Source organism: Coenobita brevimanus, chromosome 80 (assembly GCF_032717465.1).
Source record: "Coenobita brevimanus isolate Jiangsu-jjx chromosome 80, ASM3271746v2, whole genome shotgun sequence".
NCBI lineage: Eukaryota > Metazoa > Arthropoda > Malacostraca > Decapoda > Coenobitidae > Coenobita > Coenobita brevimanus.
In genome coordinates, this window is record NC_137033.1 from 11,484,953 (window position 1) to 11,501,418 (window position 16,466).

The following is a 16,466-nucleotide window of genomic DNA, read 5'->3' on the forward strand; positions in this document are numbered from 1 at the left end:
GAGGCTGATGATCTCATATCACCTGATGCTGCTTCGTCAGCAGTCTGGTTCGCTGCAGTATTTGCGTCTAAAAATAGATGCCACGTAAGCAAACGCTTGTCAAGTTCTTCAGTAATCTATCTATCTCTATCTATCTATATTGATATAGATATACTGGTATATATATATATATATATATATATATGACGTCACCAATCATGTATCAAACAGTAAGTTTCTTATTACGTTCACTGACAACTTCAACGCAAGCAAATACAGTAGTCTCTTGTAAAGGTATACTGTACAGTACTCAAAGCTCCCTTGCAGAACAAAACTTCCCTCAAGTAGTTTCTGTGCAACATAAGCCACTGTACTAGTGACAACCACACTGGGTGGCCACCATCTGGTCGTACTGTTTGAGAACAACATTTTCCTCTGAGTCGTAATAAAGCAGAGACAGATTGCCGTAGAGTGAGGGTACACAGCATGGTCGTCGCACCTCGGGGAACTGGCCGCTGTGATGGATGATGCTCTGGACAGTGGCGTGGTTGGTGGGGTTGAGGTTCTGACCCATGGGGAAGCTACACTGACCCACACACTGGTAAGCGTTATATATTTTAGGGTGAACTATCCAGGAGGACCACCCGATCATCTGGAAGTCCACCAGCATGTCCCGCCGCTCACAACCATGGGGCAACTCGGGTACCGGGGTCACAGTAACGGAATCTTGCTCAGTATTACCCTCTACTGACCGTCGTACACGGTTTGAGGATACGCCATGTACTTTATCTATTTCTGTAAAGAAAAACGCAAGGAATAAGGATCTAGTTACATTTCACATACCACAAGCACCAGATACAATAATTCCTTAGGATAAGAGAACCAATATCTTATGAACGTAATAAAGTTGTAAAAATGTTTCGGGAAAAGAGACGTACACTATGAGTTACCCAGTAAATTATCTATCTCCTGAATGAAGCTATCACCAGGCTTTGATAAGAGACAGAATAATATTTTCTATCTATCTATCTATAGCCCGACGCCCTAAGCCCGCAAAGGATGGCCGCAGATAAAACGCCTCCAAGTCGTTCTGTCACCCACCATTTGATTGCCCTCACCCCAACTCACTCCCCCCTCCCTCATATACCTCTCAACTCCATCCCCCCCACCTCATCCTTGGTCTTCCCCTCCCTCTCCCTCCCTCCACTTCACCTACATAAACCCTCTTAGTCAGTCTTTCATCCTCCATTCTTTCCACATGTCCAAACCACCTCAGTGTATGTCTCCTAATTTTCTCAGCCACATCCACATCCACCCCACAACATTCCTTCACTTCTTCATTCGTCAACTTGTCCTTTCATGTCACTCCACATGCTCCTCTCAAGTAACTCATTTCCACTGCTCTCAATCTTGACTTGTTCCCCTCTAGCAATATTTTTAAAAATTATCATTCTTGAATCATGGATGTTCTTTTTAAATAAAAACTTGTGCACCGGATAATTAAAAGCAATAGGGCTACGGTATTCCTCTATCTCTAAATAATGTCAGCTTTGGACGGAGGGAGTCGTATTTATAATTCTTCCAGTCTACAAGTTTTTTTTTTAATAAAAATACAACTAGAACCCTGAATGTCAGAAGTTTACTGCAAACAGAATAATATCGTCTTGAAGAAGGAAGAACAAATAATGAAAAAGAAGCAATGCAGACGTTAGGCAGGACTCCGAGTGAAATATTCTGCAAGTTAATAGTACCAACGAGCTCTTTTTACTTGATCATATTTCTGATTGTTATCCAGATGATTCCTAGCTTTCAAGTAGTTGACAAGAAAAATCGCTTTTGGCTGATTCTGACTGAGGCAAAGAGCAGTTTGATATCTTTAGCATTTTTAGGTTTCAGCTATTTACTCCTAGCTTATGTAATCAACTGCCGATAGCTGGATTAGAGTACTACAGATGTCAGATCACAAGAAAGTTGATGATGACAGGATTAAAAATCTCAAGTTCCCCTGAGTACTGTCAGTTGAATATAATCGTCTTGCATTAGCTGCAAAAATATGTCAGTTATTATACAACCACGAGGTGATTAAAACTGTCTCCGCAGTGCCTCCCCTGAACACACTACCAGGATAAAGTGATACCGCTGACTAGAATGCGCTAGTTCTAAAAGAAGTTGCGCTTAACATATCTCCAGGGAGATGGTCCGAAGGAAGTGCCTAGTAGGTGACCTGTGAGAGTGCTTGGTGTCATCTGTTGATGTTTTAGAAGACTTCTAAGCCCCAGTAAATGGATATAATGGTTCAAAGCAGGACATATATATATATATATATATATATATATCATCATCAGCCGTTTGAGTGTTCACTGTAGGACCGGCCTATCCCGACCGAAGTCGGGACGATACAGCCAATATCTCTACCAAGTGGCTTAGGCTGTCTAGTAGAGATTGTATGTAGGGTGAGAAGTGCTTGTTAATGTAATTGTCGTGTTGGAGTGGCTTTGGATGTGTGTGTAGTCTGTGAACCAAGTGTAATCGGCCCGCGCAAGCCGACTGGGTGCAAGCATACTTTATAGTAAGCGACACTGGTTCAACTACAGCACCCCTTGTGTCCGCCAATGTAGTACGTGGCCGGGTGAACACTCCCAAAGTTTATTACCCTGGCGGGGTGCGAACCCTGGCTCACCCGTGTACGAAACGCACACTCTACCACTGTACCACAGAGGCTTATATATATATATATATATATATATATATACTGTACACTCGCCTAGTTTTTACTGTTTAAAGAGATTTACAAATTACAAAAGGAAATATATAAATGATCTGGTGTGCAGGCAGTGGAAAGTGGAAGCAGATGCAACAATTGTAGTTAACAGGAACATACTGTAGAGGTAGGCTTATGCAGTCGGTATATATGAACCACATGTACAATGAAGGACTAAAAAAAAAAAGTGTACAAAATGAGGCGAAAAAGTTAAATATCTTTTTTTTTTTTTTTTTTTTAAGGGACGGAAATTTTGGAGGTGTCATTTTCGTAGCCGTCATGGATGAAATTTTTCATTTAATGAATCCCACAACGAAGTTAGGTTAGGCGAAAATTGCCTAGGTTCAGTACTTTACTTAAGAGACACCATCATAAGGTTGGTCCACAATAGTCGTCAAACGTCGCCTGACATCTGGACATTAATACACACTATATCCATTGTGGTATATTAGGAATATCACGGTGACATCGGTGTTGAGTTATTAATGATTTGTTTTTTTTAGCTTTTGGTGAGGTTGTAGAGAAAAGTAGTGACCCTTTACATACTGAATTGCTTCCTACAGCCGGATCGAACTTATATCCCCACAGGCTTCAGTCCACCGTCCTCTCCGGTCGGCTACCTTCTAATACTAGATTAGGTTTGAATTATAGAAACAGTTCAAACCAGGGCTACCAAAAGCTTTGTCCTTACATCTCATATTCCTACTGTGTTTGCATTACCACCTTCATGATCAGCTATCACCAGGCGATTTTATTTACCTGAGAGTGGGTCTTTGGAGTCTGCGAGTGTTAATAGTCTCCGGTATTATAGTCTACCAATCACCATGCTACGTTCCCTTACACTAGCTTGTTTGCTTGACTAGTTACTATTTTTATCATTATTATACCGATCTTTATTTCCAACCTAAAGATGCGTTAGGAGTATGGTATTAAAGTCTTCCACCGCACTCCCTCCCAGTTCATCTCTCTCTCTCTCTCTCTCTCTCTCTCTCTCTCTCTCTCTCTCTCTCTCTCTCTCTCTCTCTTATATATATATATATATATATATATTCCAGTCATGAAATGGGCAACGTCTTGTATGACACTTCAAGTATACGAGGATGAGTGAAAGTCCAGGAGCAAATGACTAACGTGCCAGCATCTGTCAGGATAACCTAGCCCCTCTCACATCCTTTCCTCGGTACTGAAAGGTAACAAGTATTTTTAAACCTGACGATAGACCTAACCTCGCACACCAATAGTTGGCTTGAGTGTATTTTGATTATGGTTGATCAGAGTAGTAACCAAGAAAGGTGATTCCAACCAGATAACGAAGGCTCATTTAATCCATGCAACCACGACTACGTATTTAAGTTTTAGGAGTAACCCAGTTCCGTCAGGTAAAAAGGAGATGGCTATCACAGACCAGTTCTTCTCCTGACTGTAACCACCTGATAGCTAGGTGACAGACGGTGAATGACAATTGAATCAGGATGATTTTGTGCTCTGATTTAGCACTTCAGGACTTTTGCATCAAAGCATTTTCTTAATTTTTTCTAATGGTCCACTTTCCCCTTACTAAGTTCTTATTTCGTGATTTGTGCACATATGTGTGTGTGTGTGTGTGTGTGTGTGTGTGTGTGTGTGTGTGTGTGTGTTTTGGCTACCCTATAATAATTCCAATTCTGCCGACATATGTGAGTCTTTCCTGTACATTATCTTCGGGGACTGTTTCTTCACTTCGTGTTATGTATAAATACCCACCAGTCACCAGTCAGAAAATCAGTCTGCTGCGTTTTTTCTCTCTGACAAGTTAATTTGCTTGTGAAAGGCAATATGGAGTCATATCGTTGCTACAAATGTCATAGGCAGAGTCTTAATCCCTTCGATAAGTGAGTTTACGCCTAAGATAAGTATAATCGTCTGACAGTAGCAATAATTATATACAATAATCCTTCATGTTTAATTGAAGTCAGTAAAATATTGTTCACAATCGGTGCCGTCAAACTGCCCATTTTAAGTACTATGCAAAATGGCTGACCACTTCGTGAAGTAGTGAGTGAATGGATAAGATGTAGACAGGTAACTGGATAAATAGATAGACACTGAGATATATAGAAACACTGCTATATCATGTGTGATCTATCAGTCTTCCGAGAAATATAGGAGATAAAATGAATGCATCATTTTTGCAATCCGTACAGCGGACCAAGAAAATTATTGTTAAATTTTACCTAACGTCAGACAATTTCACACTACCAAAGGAGGTCTCACACTCCTGGTGGGTTAAACCATCGATTATTTGTAGACAGAACAAATACAACACACAACTTTTGCAATAGCACTGAGCAAGAAAGTTATTATAACAAGCTGAAAAAAAAAGTATCAGTTGCTTCTGTCATTTTTGCTGGGTGCCATAGCTTGACGGACGCACAGATCAGAGAAAATTATGTTTCGTGTTGGTGAGAGAGTCAGAGATTCAGACCGCAATAACTCTGAACAGTGGCCTTATACACAGTAACCCCCCCCCATCTTAATATACGATATGCAGTCGGAAGCACAAATTCTCTTCAAGTATCCCTGTATGTTATGAGCATATAGTCTTAAATGCAACAAATATTTTCAGTCAAAACATGATACATTCAATTGCTTATAGCACATTTTTCAACTCTTTGATATACAGTGTTACCATATCACAGGTTTATATCCCATCGGAAAACATGAGGCGAGTTTCTGCTGTCGGCTGTACATAGACCCAAATAAATAAATAATTAAAGCAAGTAGCAACTTGCAGTGTTACATAACATACGTCTTGCAGGCAGTGGACTTGGTCTACCTAATCCAAACAAAATTCTGATGAAGGATTATGCTAAAGTTATATTAATAATAGAGTTCCCCAGGTTACAGTAGGTTCATATAGACCAGTTTGAGTACACCACTGAACGATTATAGTTTATCTTTATCTTGATTGTTGTTGCATATAAAATGAAAATCACTTAGATGAAGAGCATGCAAATATCTTTGGGTTAAAAACAAAGGTAACGAAGTGCTGTTAAAATCTTTGTAAAGCATTTCAAACGTTATTATATTCTGGTTTTGATAATTAATGACTTGAAGCAGTGCACCAAGTCATACTCCCTGCCTGTTGGGCAGGTTAAAAGGGAGAGACGTACAGTCTACCTAAAAATTATCCAGATGGCCTTGAATCTGGCTCTTATGCTTGTCTACGACCCAGTGAAAGAGGGCAGGCTGATATGGCTGTGGAATGTGAGGTAAATACAAGTGGGATGTAAAAAAGTTGCGTTACAGTACCATTTTTTAAAAAAATGTTTATAAGAGAACTCACTATGAACGATTTTTTTTTTTTTTTTTTTTTTTTTTTTACGGAAACTTGTAAATGCTAGTATGCGTCACTGTGTCCCACTGCAATACAGAATTTGGCTGCTGTTCACTGTCGTACTAAATGTTAAAAAGAAAGTCACAGTCATCATCACAGAGTTCAGGATGTGTGTTACAGGACTGTACGCTGTTGCAATTGCAGGTGAGACCTACTGACTATTTGTGCGTTTACCCTAACCTGGCAAAAATATCTAGCCCCTTTCAGCTCCGGTGAAGGCCAACGTCAGTCAGATTGGAGGGTTGATCTGTCTAGTAAGGTAGGACATTCGTTCCTACATCCTAACAAAGGCTCATTGACTCTCATGCAACCGTGACTTAGTAATTAAACTGTTTGGGTGGCCAAGTTCCGTCAGACGAGAACAAACCAACTTTAGTGAATTTCGGGGAAGCTACTGGCCACTCTCGCTTCCAATGTCTGGAATGAGTACCTAGCCCCGGGCCCCTGAGATCCTGGTGGGGTAATTATGGACTATGAAGGACGGCTAATGGATGAAAGTCAGTACTGAAACAATCTCATACCTGAAATTTTCTGAGCGGCCTCGTTGGTGGTGTTGGTGATGCTGGAGCCAAAGAGCACCAAAAGCGGCTGACGTGCTCCTCGCGTCCCGTGGTGGAGGGAGAGTGGCAGACGGTTCCCATTGAGACTGTAGGCCGTCACTTCGAGGACCACTACCTTGCGGTTCTCCTCGGTGGTTGTACTCCGCTCCACCACGCCGCTACCCACCCTGAACACTCTCCACCCACTGCTGTGTGCCGCGATGTGCTGCTTCTCCACTACCTGACGCTCGAACTCGCCCACCCACTGTACCTCCAGCTGTAGGGTGAAGGAGAGGATGATCAGTAATAAGAGAAGTCATCTGCCGCCTTAAAAAAAAAAAAAAAAAAAAAAAAAAAATGCGAGTTCGATCTCATAGTGCAGCTGGGAGCAGTTAACTGACTTGATCTTCATTAAAAACAAACTTTAATGATCTGCAACACCTACCGACACCTCAAAAAATCACCCCTGCTACTACTATCGCACCAGTCCTGAATAAAACAACCCTCTGATATATTCAATATGGGTGCTGTGTATGAACGCTGAACTGGTGAAATGTGCAGGCCTCATGCACGTAGCAGAACTGCTTGACACAGAGGAGAACTGCGAGAATTTTCGTCATTCTGAAGCTTATTTCCCGTAGCTCAGTGGAAGAGTAAGACAATACTCTGGCTTTGCATCATTTCCCTCGCATTTCTTCGTGACTAATACCATATTTTAGCGCTAATTTCCTTCTATAGACCGGCATTAAAGATGGAAAGGGGCAAGTTTAAGTCAAATGAAACTGGACAGTGTATAAGCTCATCACCATCGTCATCATTATCGTCATCATCATCATCATCATTATCATCCTGATCCATTTTTCCCACATACTGATGGGACGAAATAGGATCCAGCAACAAGGGAAAACAGAGCACAAATATATGAAAACTGTTAACATCATGCCCAGGGAAATTGACCACACATTCGCTCTTGCATCAATCAAGACCCCGGAATGCCGGATCCGCCTTCCAAACTCAACTATCTCCACATACTGCGTTGGATTTTTCTTTGTATGTGCCACATTGAGTAGTTCCACTGACTATACTCGTGTTATCTTCACTTGGCCAAGATTTGCATCCGTTTGCTGATTATACCATGCAGTTGCGTAACAGAAAAAAGCAATGCCATGTCTCTACAATCCTTCCATAAGCACTTTTTCGTTACTAGCATCATACTCTAGTGTTAATTATTGGTTACAACTCGGATGGAGATGACAGTTTCAGGCGAAGTTAAAAAAAAAAATCAAAGATGGATGTGGAATTATAGTTATTATATATTTTCCAAACCTCGTTATCCTATTCACATTAGCATCATCCCATGGTGTATGAACACTTTAGCTGTCATGAATGTACTGAAGCAGTTCTGTTCGGCAACTATTTGTGATTTTTCTCATCTGTCAACTGTCAGTAAGTTAGAAATGATCTCCTTTAATCATTTTGCTTCTACAGGCACAGTGATTTATATTTTATTCAGGAAAACACCATTCGAATTGTACAGCGCATCATTTTATGTTCTGCTGTAGAAAACGATGATAGGAGTACATATTAACACTTTCAGACTTCCGAGACTCACTCTCAGCTGCATATAATGATCCGGCGATGGCTGAAATAGAATACTAGAAATTTCTCCACTACAGTAGATATACTGGGACCGGTCTTCACACTGCTAAGCTCCTGTAACTCATCCTCCGTTGAATAAAACTGTCTAACGTTGGGTGGAGTATATTACGAGAAAAGAAGCTACCATGAGAGGGTTTATTACACACCTGGTATATGTTATCTTTGAGGAGGTGTCGCTGGTCCTTGGAGAGTCGCGAATGGTAGACATGGAACTCCACCTCCAGGATCTCCTCTTCATCCATCCCATTTAATATAAAGGTGAAAGTCGAATCCTGATCCCGTGCTGAACCTGGAGGATATGTGATATAAAGATGGAATCCTGAGTTTTGGAGTCCCCCCCCACACACACACACAAAAAAAAGAAGTTACATGCTGAACTGGCTGCTGATAATGTGATCTTGCAGGCTACAAGACAGGAACATATACCAGTGACAAATATTTGATATTTTTTAGTGGATCATGAAATGGGGTTGTGTAAATAGCTAACCTCTCTCCGAGAAGGCTCTGATAACGCTTGAGCCGTATGGTCCGGGCAGGCGAGTCAGGCCATTGGAATCAGCAAGTTGATTATAGAGATCCAGCATATACTGAGGAGGCTCAGCATGCCAGCGCCGAACCCCGGGCTCAGACAAACCGAATGCCTGTAATAGATGATTTGGTGTACGTCAGTGTTGGTCTTCACTGTTATGAGGTACTTTGTATAAAACAGTCAGACACTGTGTCAAACGCATGAAGTCAAAATGCACCTTCAGCAGTTGCGCTGGCTCTACCGGAACGCCTTCAAGTTGACTGGGTCTGGCGGGAGAGAGTGTTAGGGGCGGAAGAGCAGTGATCATTGTCACGGTTGCAACTAAAACTGTCATTGCTATGCTCAGCTCCATCGTTTCTGTGAATGATGGTGTTCAGAAGCCTGAGGCGCCCTATGTGCCCGTGGCGGGAGGTGAAGCAGGTATGCACTGCTGCTCACTATCACCGACTATTTACGCATGTTGTAAACGCGGGGGCCGTGACTTAGACCTGGGGGCGGGGCTGCCTGACGCCACGACCCGTCACTGGTGCCACTTATGGCCGCTGGCCTCACCGGACTCCGGGCCCATACCAGTGTTCGGGCCTGGGAATCCCGCACTCGTTTGTGCTCCGCTTGCCAGGCGGTAGGCCGAGTGGCGCCAAGGTCCTTATTCTTGTCGTTTGAGGAGGCTCCTCAGCACCCTCTTCTTACCCTTTTTTTTCTGCATAATGAAAAGTTAGTACTGTATTGTATGATATTTATGCAAAGTGCGATGATATCTGAAAGATAAAAATAGAATGCAAGCACATACTAAAATATAATATGAAAATTAATAACTTAGGATACGTACTAGAAAGTCTTCCAAACCGACCAGAATATGGCCCCAGGACTTGACCAAACGTGGTAGTCCCCCACCAAGGTCGTTTGTCAGAGCGAGGACAACCTTCTCTAGGTCGATCCTTCCTCTTTATGGCCACTTTCCGTTCCAGGAGACTTTAAAAGTTTTATTTTCTCCCCACTATTGGTTATGACTGTGGGTATAAGCCAACTTTCCCTGGCTTTCTACAAGCGAAAAGAATGGATCAATCCGTCCAGGAGCGAGAGTGAGTCACCGTGGCGCCCGGCAGCCGAGTTGTCACCAACACAGCACGTCTGGACTTATATGGTCCCACTGGCTGCTATCTGTTGACACTACCTGCACAGAAGCGGCCTTTCTATACTGACAACATTACTTTACCTGTGTAAACCAGTATTCCTAGTGTGCGAGTTACGTGTAGCCATTAGACTTAAAATATCTGGTAATGACTTGCCTAATGTGCTTCAGTATTTGCATAAAATGAAAACCAAGTACAGCTCATGACTCTTGAATTTTCAGCATCACCTGAATAATTCTAGGAAGTAGTAGGTTGGGCAAGTATTGCCTGTTAATTTCCAAATGTTATTTACATTACACTGATTATTATGCAGAAAGGATAATCAAGTACTACAAAAATATCAGATTCAAGGAAAACGTGCTGTATATAATGAGGTATAAAATTACCCAGGTATTTTATAATACTTTATCACTCACCTATCCGAGTTTCTCACATCATAACTGAACGAATAAGAAACATATAAGAACGAGAAAGTATGTTCTATAAAAACAGGAAAGTATTTGCAAGCATTGCTAACTGATGTTTAAGAACTCAAATACAACAACATTCCATAATGTACGTTGTTATTAGACGTTCTGCACCATACTTTGTAATAATTCTGAGCAACAAACTTGGGTGTCTTTCTGTCTCTATCAGAAATTGTTCGTTACCGAAAAATCCTGAAAATGTTGGTCGAGTAATCAGGTATGCAGAGTGCGGTGGTGTGAAGAGAGGGTGGGTGGCGGGCTGTGGGGTTGGAGGGGTGCGGGGTGAGGCGAGGCATGCACCCGACCCTGCCGATAACCCTCCCGGCGTCCGATGGCGGAGACTGACGTGGCGCCAGCCGCTGTCACTTGTGTTTTAGTACCTATTTCTTAGACTCAGACACATTTTGTTATAAGAAAAGTGCTTGAAAATATTACTACTTTACGCTATGAGAACTTTTTTTTAGGGGGGAGGGGGGGCTACTGTCAAACGATTTTACTCAGCTCATTGAAATGATCTTTCATCCACTGAATATTCACACCTTTATTCACTTTGGTTTGTCGATGTCTTAGCTTAAATAGAAAAACTCTTGCATATTTTTTCTTAGGTACGCTTGTTATGAGAAATTTGTTCAGTGTTTGTTGAGCATTTTCTTAAACATTTTACTAACGGCCGTGGAAAATTCCTTGAATATCTTGTAACATCTAGAACAGAGTGCTTTATGAGGTCTAAAAATGTATTAACATTTTATAACGTTATATGTTAACGTTAGTAAAATGACGAAGTAAGTCCTGTCGCCAGTTACCCATATAACGAGTTGATTGCCTCAAACCCTTTTTTTTGTTGTTGTTGTTGTTGTTTACACAAGAATTCAGTTATCAAGGCTGTCAAATTTAGTAATACTTTCCCTAGAGTAACAAATTTAGAGGCTATCTCACTGTAAGCCCCAGCTAGACCGGATATGACAAAGATAATTACATCAAAGACACCAAAACACGTCACTACGAGAATATACACTGGAAAACAAAAAGAGCTAGTAAGAATTAAAGAAAAAAAATCTTACCGAGGAATAATACCTTGAGCATCATAGTCAAAGATATTCATATATTTCTCCACTAAACAGAACACTGTTATGAATATTACTTACAGTACACATGACTCTTTCATATACAGTAAACTCTACTGCATGAACAGTCAGTCGTTCACTAAAATCGCACACAGTTTCCAGTTGTGCAATGAACATCTTTGACTTTACGGTCAAAATATAGTACAAATATTCTGTATGTCAGACTACTTTATTACTATTTTATGGGTATTTTTAGGCTATTTATTTATTTATTTGTTACTTATGGAATATCTTACCCATAACTGTGTTACTATTAACACTCAGATAAAAATATGCATTGCATTAAACAACATAAAAGTCCAGTGATAAAAGGGACAGGGGATAACATACCTTGTCTGTTAAACTTTATGCAAAACATTTTGTAATCGTTCCGTTTCATGATGAAATCGATGAACAACTTATCACCTAAATGTTTATTTTCTCTTGCTTCTCTGTTTTTCATCATCATCATCATCATCATCATCGCAGTTCTCATTTCCACCTACAAAGATGGGATGCGGTAGATTTCAGAGGAAGATGATGATGACGGAGAAGAAGAAGAAGAAGAAAGAAGAGAGAGAGAGAAGAATATATGTAAGAGGGAAAATTATCAACAGTGCGCCCAGCGAAATGGTCAACACAATAATTGACTCAAAATGTTGGCCTTCGAAATCCTTGCTTCACCTAAACATCAATTTCTGCACACACACACACACACACACACACACACACACACACACACACACACACACACACACACACACACACACACAGAAATCATAAATGATGTCCTTGGCCTAAAGGGCATCCATCCTTGGGTTAGATCGTCCTCCCGGGGTGTCATTCCCAACAGCGGGCGGGAGAGAAAGTTAATGTGTTGGTGATAAAGAGAGTGGTGTTGATACCGCCGTGAGCCACACACCAGAGAGGCTCCCGGACACAGCCATACCAACACCCATCACCTGTGTTTGTATTTGGAAGGGTTGTTTCTTATTACGGGTAGAAGCTATAGCAAGTACAATAACACTGTCTAATATTCGGAAGAGGTAAATCCATGTATGAAAATTACACAAGGACATGATTTATAATTTATCCCATTATGCAAAAATACTGCCACCAGCTCACGCCAATGTTTATGTTTGTGTATGCAGGCAGTCTTTCTTAATGGTGGGAGATGATATAACATGCATTAGTATACAAGAACATCGTCGTTTACTTATCACTTTGTGCAAGACTACTTCATTATTTGTTTATCGCTTCGCACAAGGCAATCGTATTTCACAGGATATTTGTTATTTGACGCACAGCACAGGACTATAATCATTCACTGCATTACGTAAGAACACTGTATATTATTTGTCGCTCTACACAAACTAGAGGGGCACTCAGCTCTCCGACAAAGGCAACGTAATTTTGAAACCTCTCATCATAATGGGTTAAGGTTTCTCTTCGCCGATTATGGTTTCGTACCAATTATTTTCCGGATCCAAAATCTGTAATACGACCCGGATATGTCCCAAAAGTTAATCAGTTGTTCCCTGGTACATGGGATATCCACCCATCAAATTTGGTTCAAATCTCTCTATTAGTTTTTGAGTAATCCTGCTAACAGGCAAACAAACTAACAAACAAACAAACAGAGGTGAAAAGATACTCTCCTTGTCGGAAAGAACAAACCCACACATTGATACCTTCTGTCTCTTGTCTGGAAGGATATTTGTTACCACTGGTAGTATATGATATTCATTATTACACAAGAACAGCCTCATCTGTATTGTAATATAGAAGAACACTGTTCAGTCTTTATGCCACTGCACAAAAGCATACATATAGATAGATGGGTAGGTGGACAGATAGACAGACAGATAGACAGACAGAAGTCTATATCATCTTGAGGGAATATTCGTATTTCTTACCGCTGGTAAACGATACATCAAAAGAATATTAATTTAGACTCAGAAAAGGAAGTAGGCTACCTATCTTCTTTTTTTCTTTTTTTTACTGGTTTTGGTATATCAACATTCACACACAACTGCTTTAATATCCCAGGATGGGATAAGTTAATTAGGTAAACAGTAAAGGTATGGTAGGCTCAAGAAATAAATACACAGAGTATAGTAAAAAAAATAAATAAATAAATAAATAAAACTCATAGGACATGGCCAGCGAACTGAAGCTAAAGATCAGTCACACATTCTAGGCTTATAAATCCTGACTCCACCTAAGCAGTACTATTCTCGCCTTTCATTTTTATTTAATTGGCCAGCTCCATGGTGCCTTAATTGTTAGTCGCGCTTTCTTTCTTTTTTCTTTTTTTTTTCTTTCTTGTTTAATTGTGGCAGGTACTTTTACCCTTCAGAATTAAACAGTTACGACCAAACCAGGACACAATGACCAGCCTTTGACCTAGTTGTGTCCTTTTGGTTTTGGTTGCTAGGCAAATACTCGTTGCCTAGCAACGGCCGAAAACTTGCTTTTTCTCGTACTATTCACGTTTTGTGATGGAGAAGCATTACTAATGGGCACAGAAAGCTCTGACTCCTTCAAGCGTAACATTGTGGTCAATCCCAGTCGGAAGTGTGCCATACATTTCCCCCATCTTTCCTCTAGTTTTCGAGTGACAACCCTGCGAAGACTGGCCTCAGCATCCAAAGCAACTAGTAACCGTTAAAAAAAAAAAAAAAATGCCCCCCTAGTTCCCCAGTGGCTCGACGGAAATGAAGGAAAGTTTGCTTGATCATAGACATTGGTTAGTACTACAACTTACTGTTCTACACCAATGTGCTACGTTGGCCAGGTCAGGGGTCAAAGGTCATCAAATACGAAAACCGTGAAAATTGATGAAATCATGACTATGTTCGCGCGAAATGCTAAGGCTCCGAAGATTATTAAGCCAGGGCCATGATTCTTGGATGGAGTATTGCACTGGAGTGCCTCCATATTATAATGACATTTAGTGCTGATAATCACTTCCAGTCACTGACAGCACCACCTAGAAGTTGTACCTCTGATATGCCATTCCGCGAATATCAAGTTCCCTGGCTCATTGGGTGGATGGAATCGAATGAAACTTTGCATGTTTATAGACGTTACTGAGTACTACAAGTATGCCTCGTACACGCATGACCTATATTCCCCAGATTAGGGGTCAAAGGTCATCAAGTGCAGAAAATATGAAAAGCTCTAACAATATGACCTTGTCCGCGCTAAATGATAACGTTCCGAAGATTATTGAGCCTGGGTCATGATTCTTGGCTGGAATGTTGCACTGGAGTACCGCCATATAGAAATTATTTTTTGTGTCGAAATTCACTTTCGGTAGCTGACAAAGCCGGGTCCGCTTGGAGCTGGCCACCGTCGCCTACCGGCTTGTTCATTAATTTAGTTATATACCTATTTGCTTTTTCTGCCCCATGCTTACAGCAGCTGAGCAGGTGTTCCAACTACCATCTTCATAATGAGGTGCAACCTTTGTCATCGGCATCGCCATACACATTTTGTCCATCACTGAAGCACGCTGTGAGTTTATTAGCACCCTTGATTTCCTTTCCTCGGTTTCTCTTACAGTAATTCACCATCATTATTAACCTGTGTCTCTGAAGATGAAAATTTATACAGAAATACCCAATTTTGCTTTAGAATAATCACTAAATGAGCTAATGAACTTATAAACACACACACACACACACACACACACACATACACACACACACACACACACACACACACACACACACACACACATACATAAATATACTGTATATATATATATATATATATATATATATATATATATATATATATATATATATATATATATATATATATATATATATATATATATATATATATATATTACAACCAACATTAGCATACATTACGTGAGGAAAGGATGTGTTCACATGTAATCGTTGTGTGTGTGTGTGTTGATGGATGATGTGCTCAAGCGGTGTACAGAAAGAACTACAGATATTATCAAGAGGGCAGCATCATGTTGAACATGATGAGGAGACGCCGACATTCAAGAATTAATAGATTTTTTTCAAGATATTTAATTATTAGTATACTGAATACTGGTATCGTTTAGGAAAGATGCTCAGTCAGAGTGTCTGGTGATGGTATAGAAATCATTAATGCCTCAGCACCCAACTCGGAAACAGCGTCCAGTGCTGGCCTAGAATCATGCCTAGCATGTTTAAATGAACTTTGTCCTACACTGCCCACACTAGATTATTACGCTCCTTACTTAGTCAATTATTTTTCACATAGCTTTGTCTTACGTTGCGCACACCGGGTTATTACGCATTTTACTCAATTGATTATTTTTCGCAAAGTTTTGTCCTACGTTGCCGCACATTGGGTTATTACGCGTCTTACTCAGATTTTTAATTTTCACCTAGCTCATTGAAATATTTTATGTTCGTGATATTATGTTGATATTATCATACATGAACAACAAATAAGGTACTCTAATGGTGTAATATGTAAAATAAATCGCTAACGACAGTGATAAGAAGTCTCTTGTCGGCTTGCATATCAAAGAGAATATGGCTGCAAAAACGCACACCTGTGTATTTCATGGTGTGGTGGGAAGTCCTTGCTGTGTAAATGTTTCCAATATATTTTTAAAATATTTTTTTTTTGTTACATTCCCAATAAAGCACTCGCCTGGGGAAGACAGAGTTTGTGCCACCCCTGTTTCTCGTGAGACCCGACCTTGCTTCCTCCTCACCTCCCGCCCCTTGCACACCCCTCTATCGGGTTTCCCATTCCTTCTCTTAATAGCCCATCACATGCCAGAATATTTTAGAATTCCCCAGATGATAAGCACAGTAGTCCCTTCGCCGTTTGTGGTGCAGCACGATAGATAAGGGTAGATTCTTCGTGTTTAGCAGCCGTAGGTGGCATTAACATTAACAA

At 40.6% G+C, this 16,466-nt stretch overlaps 1 protein-coding gene across 1 annotated transcript; it reads right to left on the reverse strand.

Annotated features, from left to right (window-relative positions):
• Positions 1-352: 352 nt before the first annotated feature.
• On the reverse strand, positions 353-9,150 carry LOC145409259 (dorsalin-1-like). Its single transcript, XM_080279741.1, has 5 exons — positions 9,061-9,150; positions 8,802-8,955; positions 8,461-8,597; positions 6,638-6,932; positions 353-774 (listed from the first exon to the last, which is right to left on the reverse strand). The coding sequence occupies exons 1-5, from the start codon at positions 9,148-9,150 to the stop codon at positions 353-355; spliced, it is 1,098 nt and encodes a 365-aa protein (XP_080135867.1).
• Between the last annotated feature and the right edge of the window lie 7,316 nt (positions 9,151-16,466).

Coding starts and splice junctions, on each gene's coding strand:
- LOC145409259 (XM_080279741.1), bottom strand. CDS start 9,150: ATGATCACTGCTCTTCCGCCCCTAACACTCTCTCCCGCCAGACCCAGT. Junction 8,956..9,060: donor AGCCAGCGCAACTGCTGAAG/GTGCATTTTGAC, acceptor CATCTATTACAG/GCATTCGGTTTGTCTGAGCC. Junction 775..6,637: donor GGCCGCTCAGAAAATTTCAG/GTATGAGATTGT, acceptor TTTTCTTTACAG/AAATAGATAAAGTACATGGC.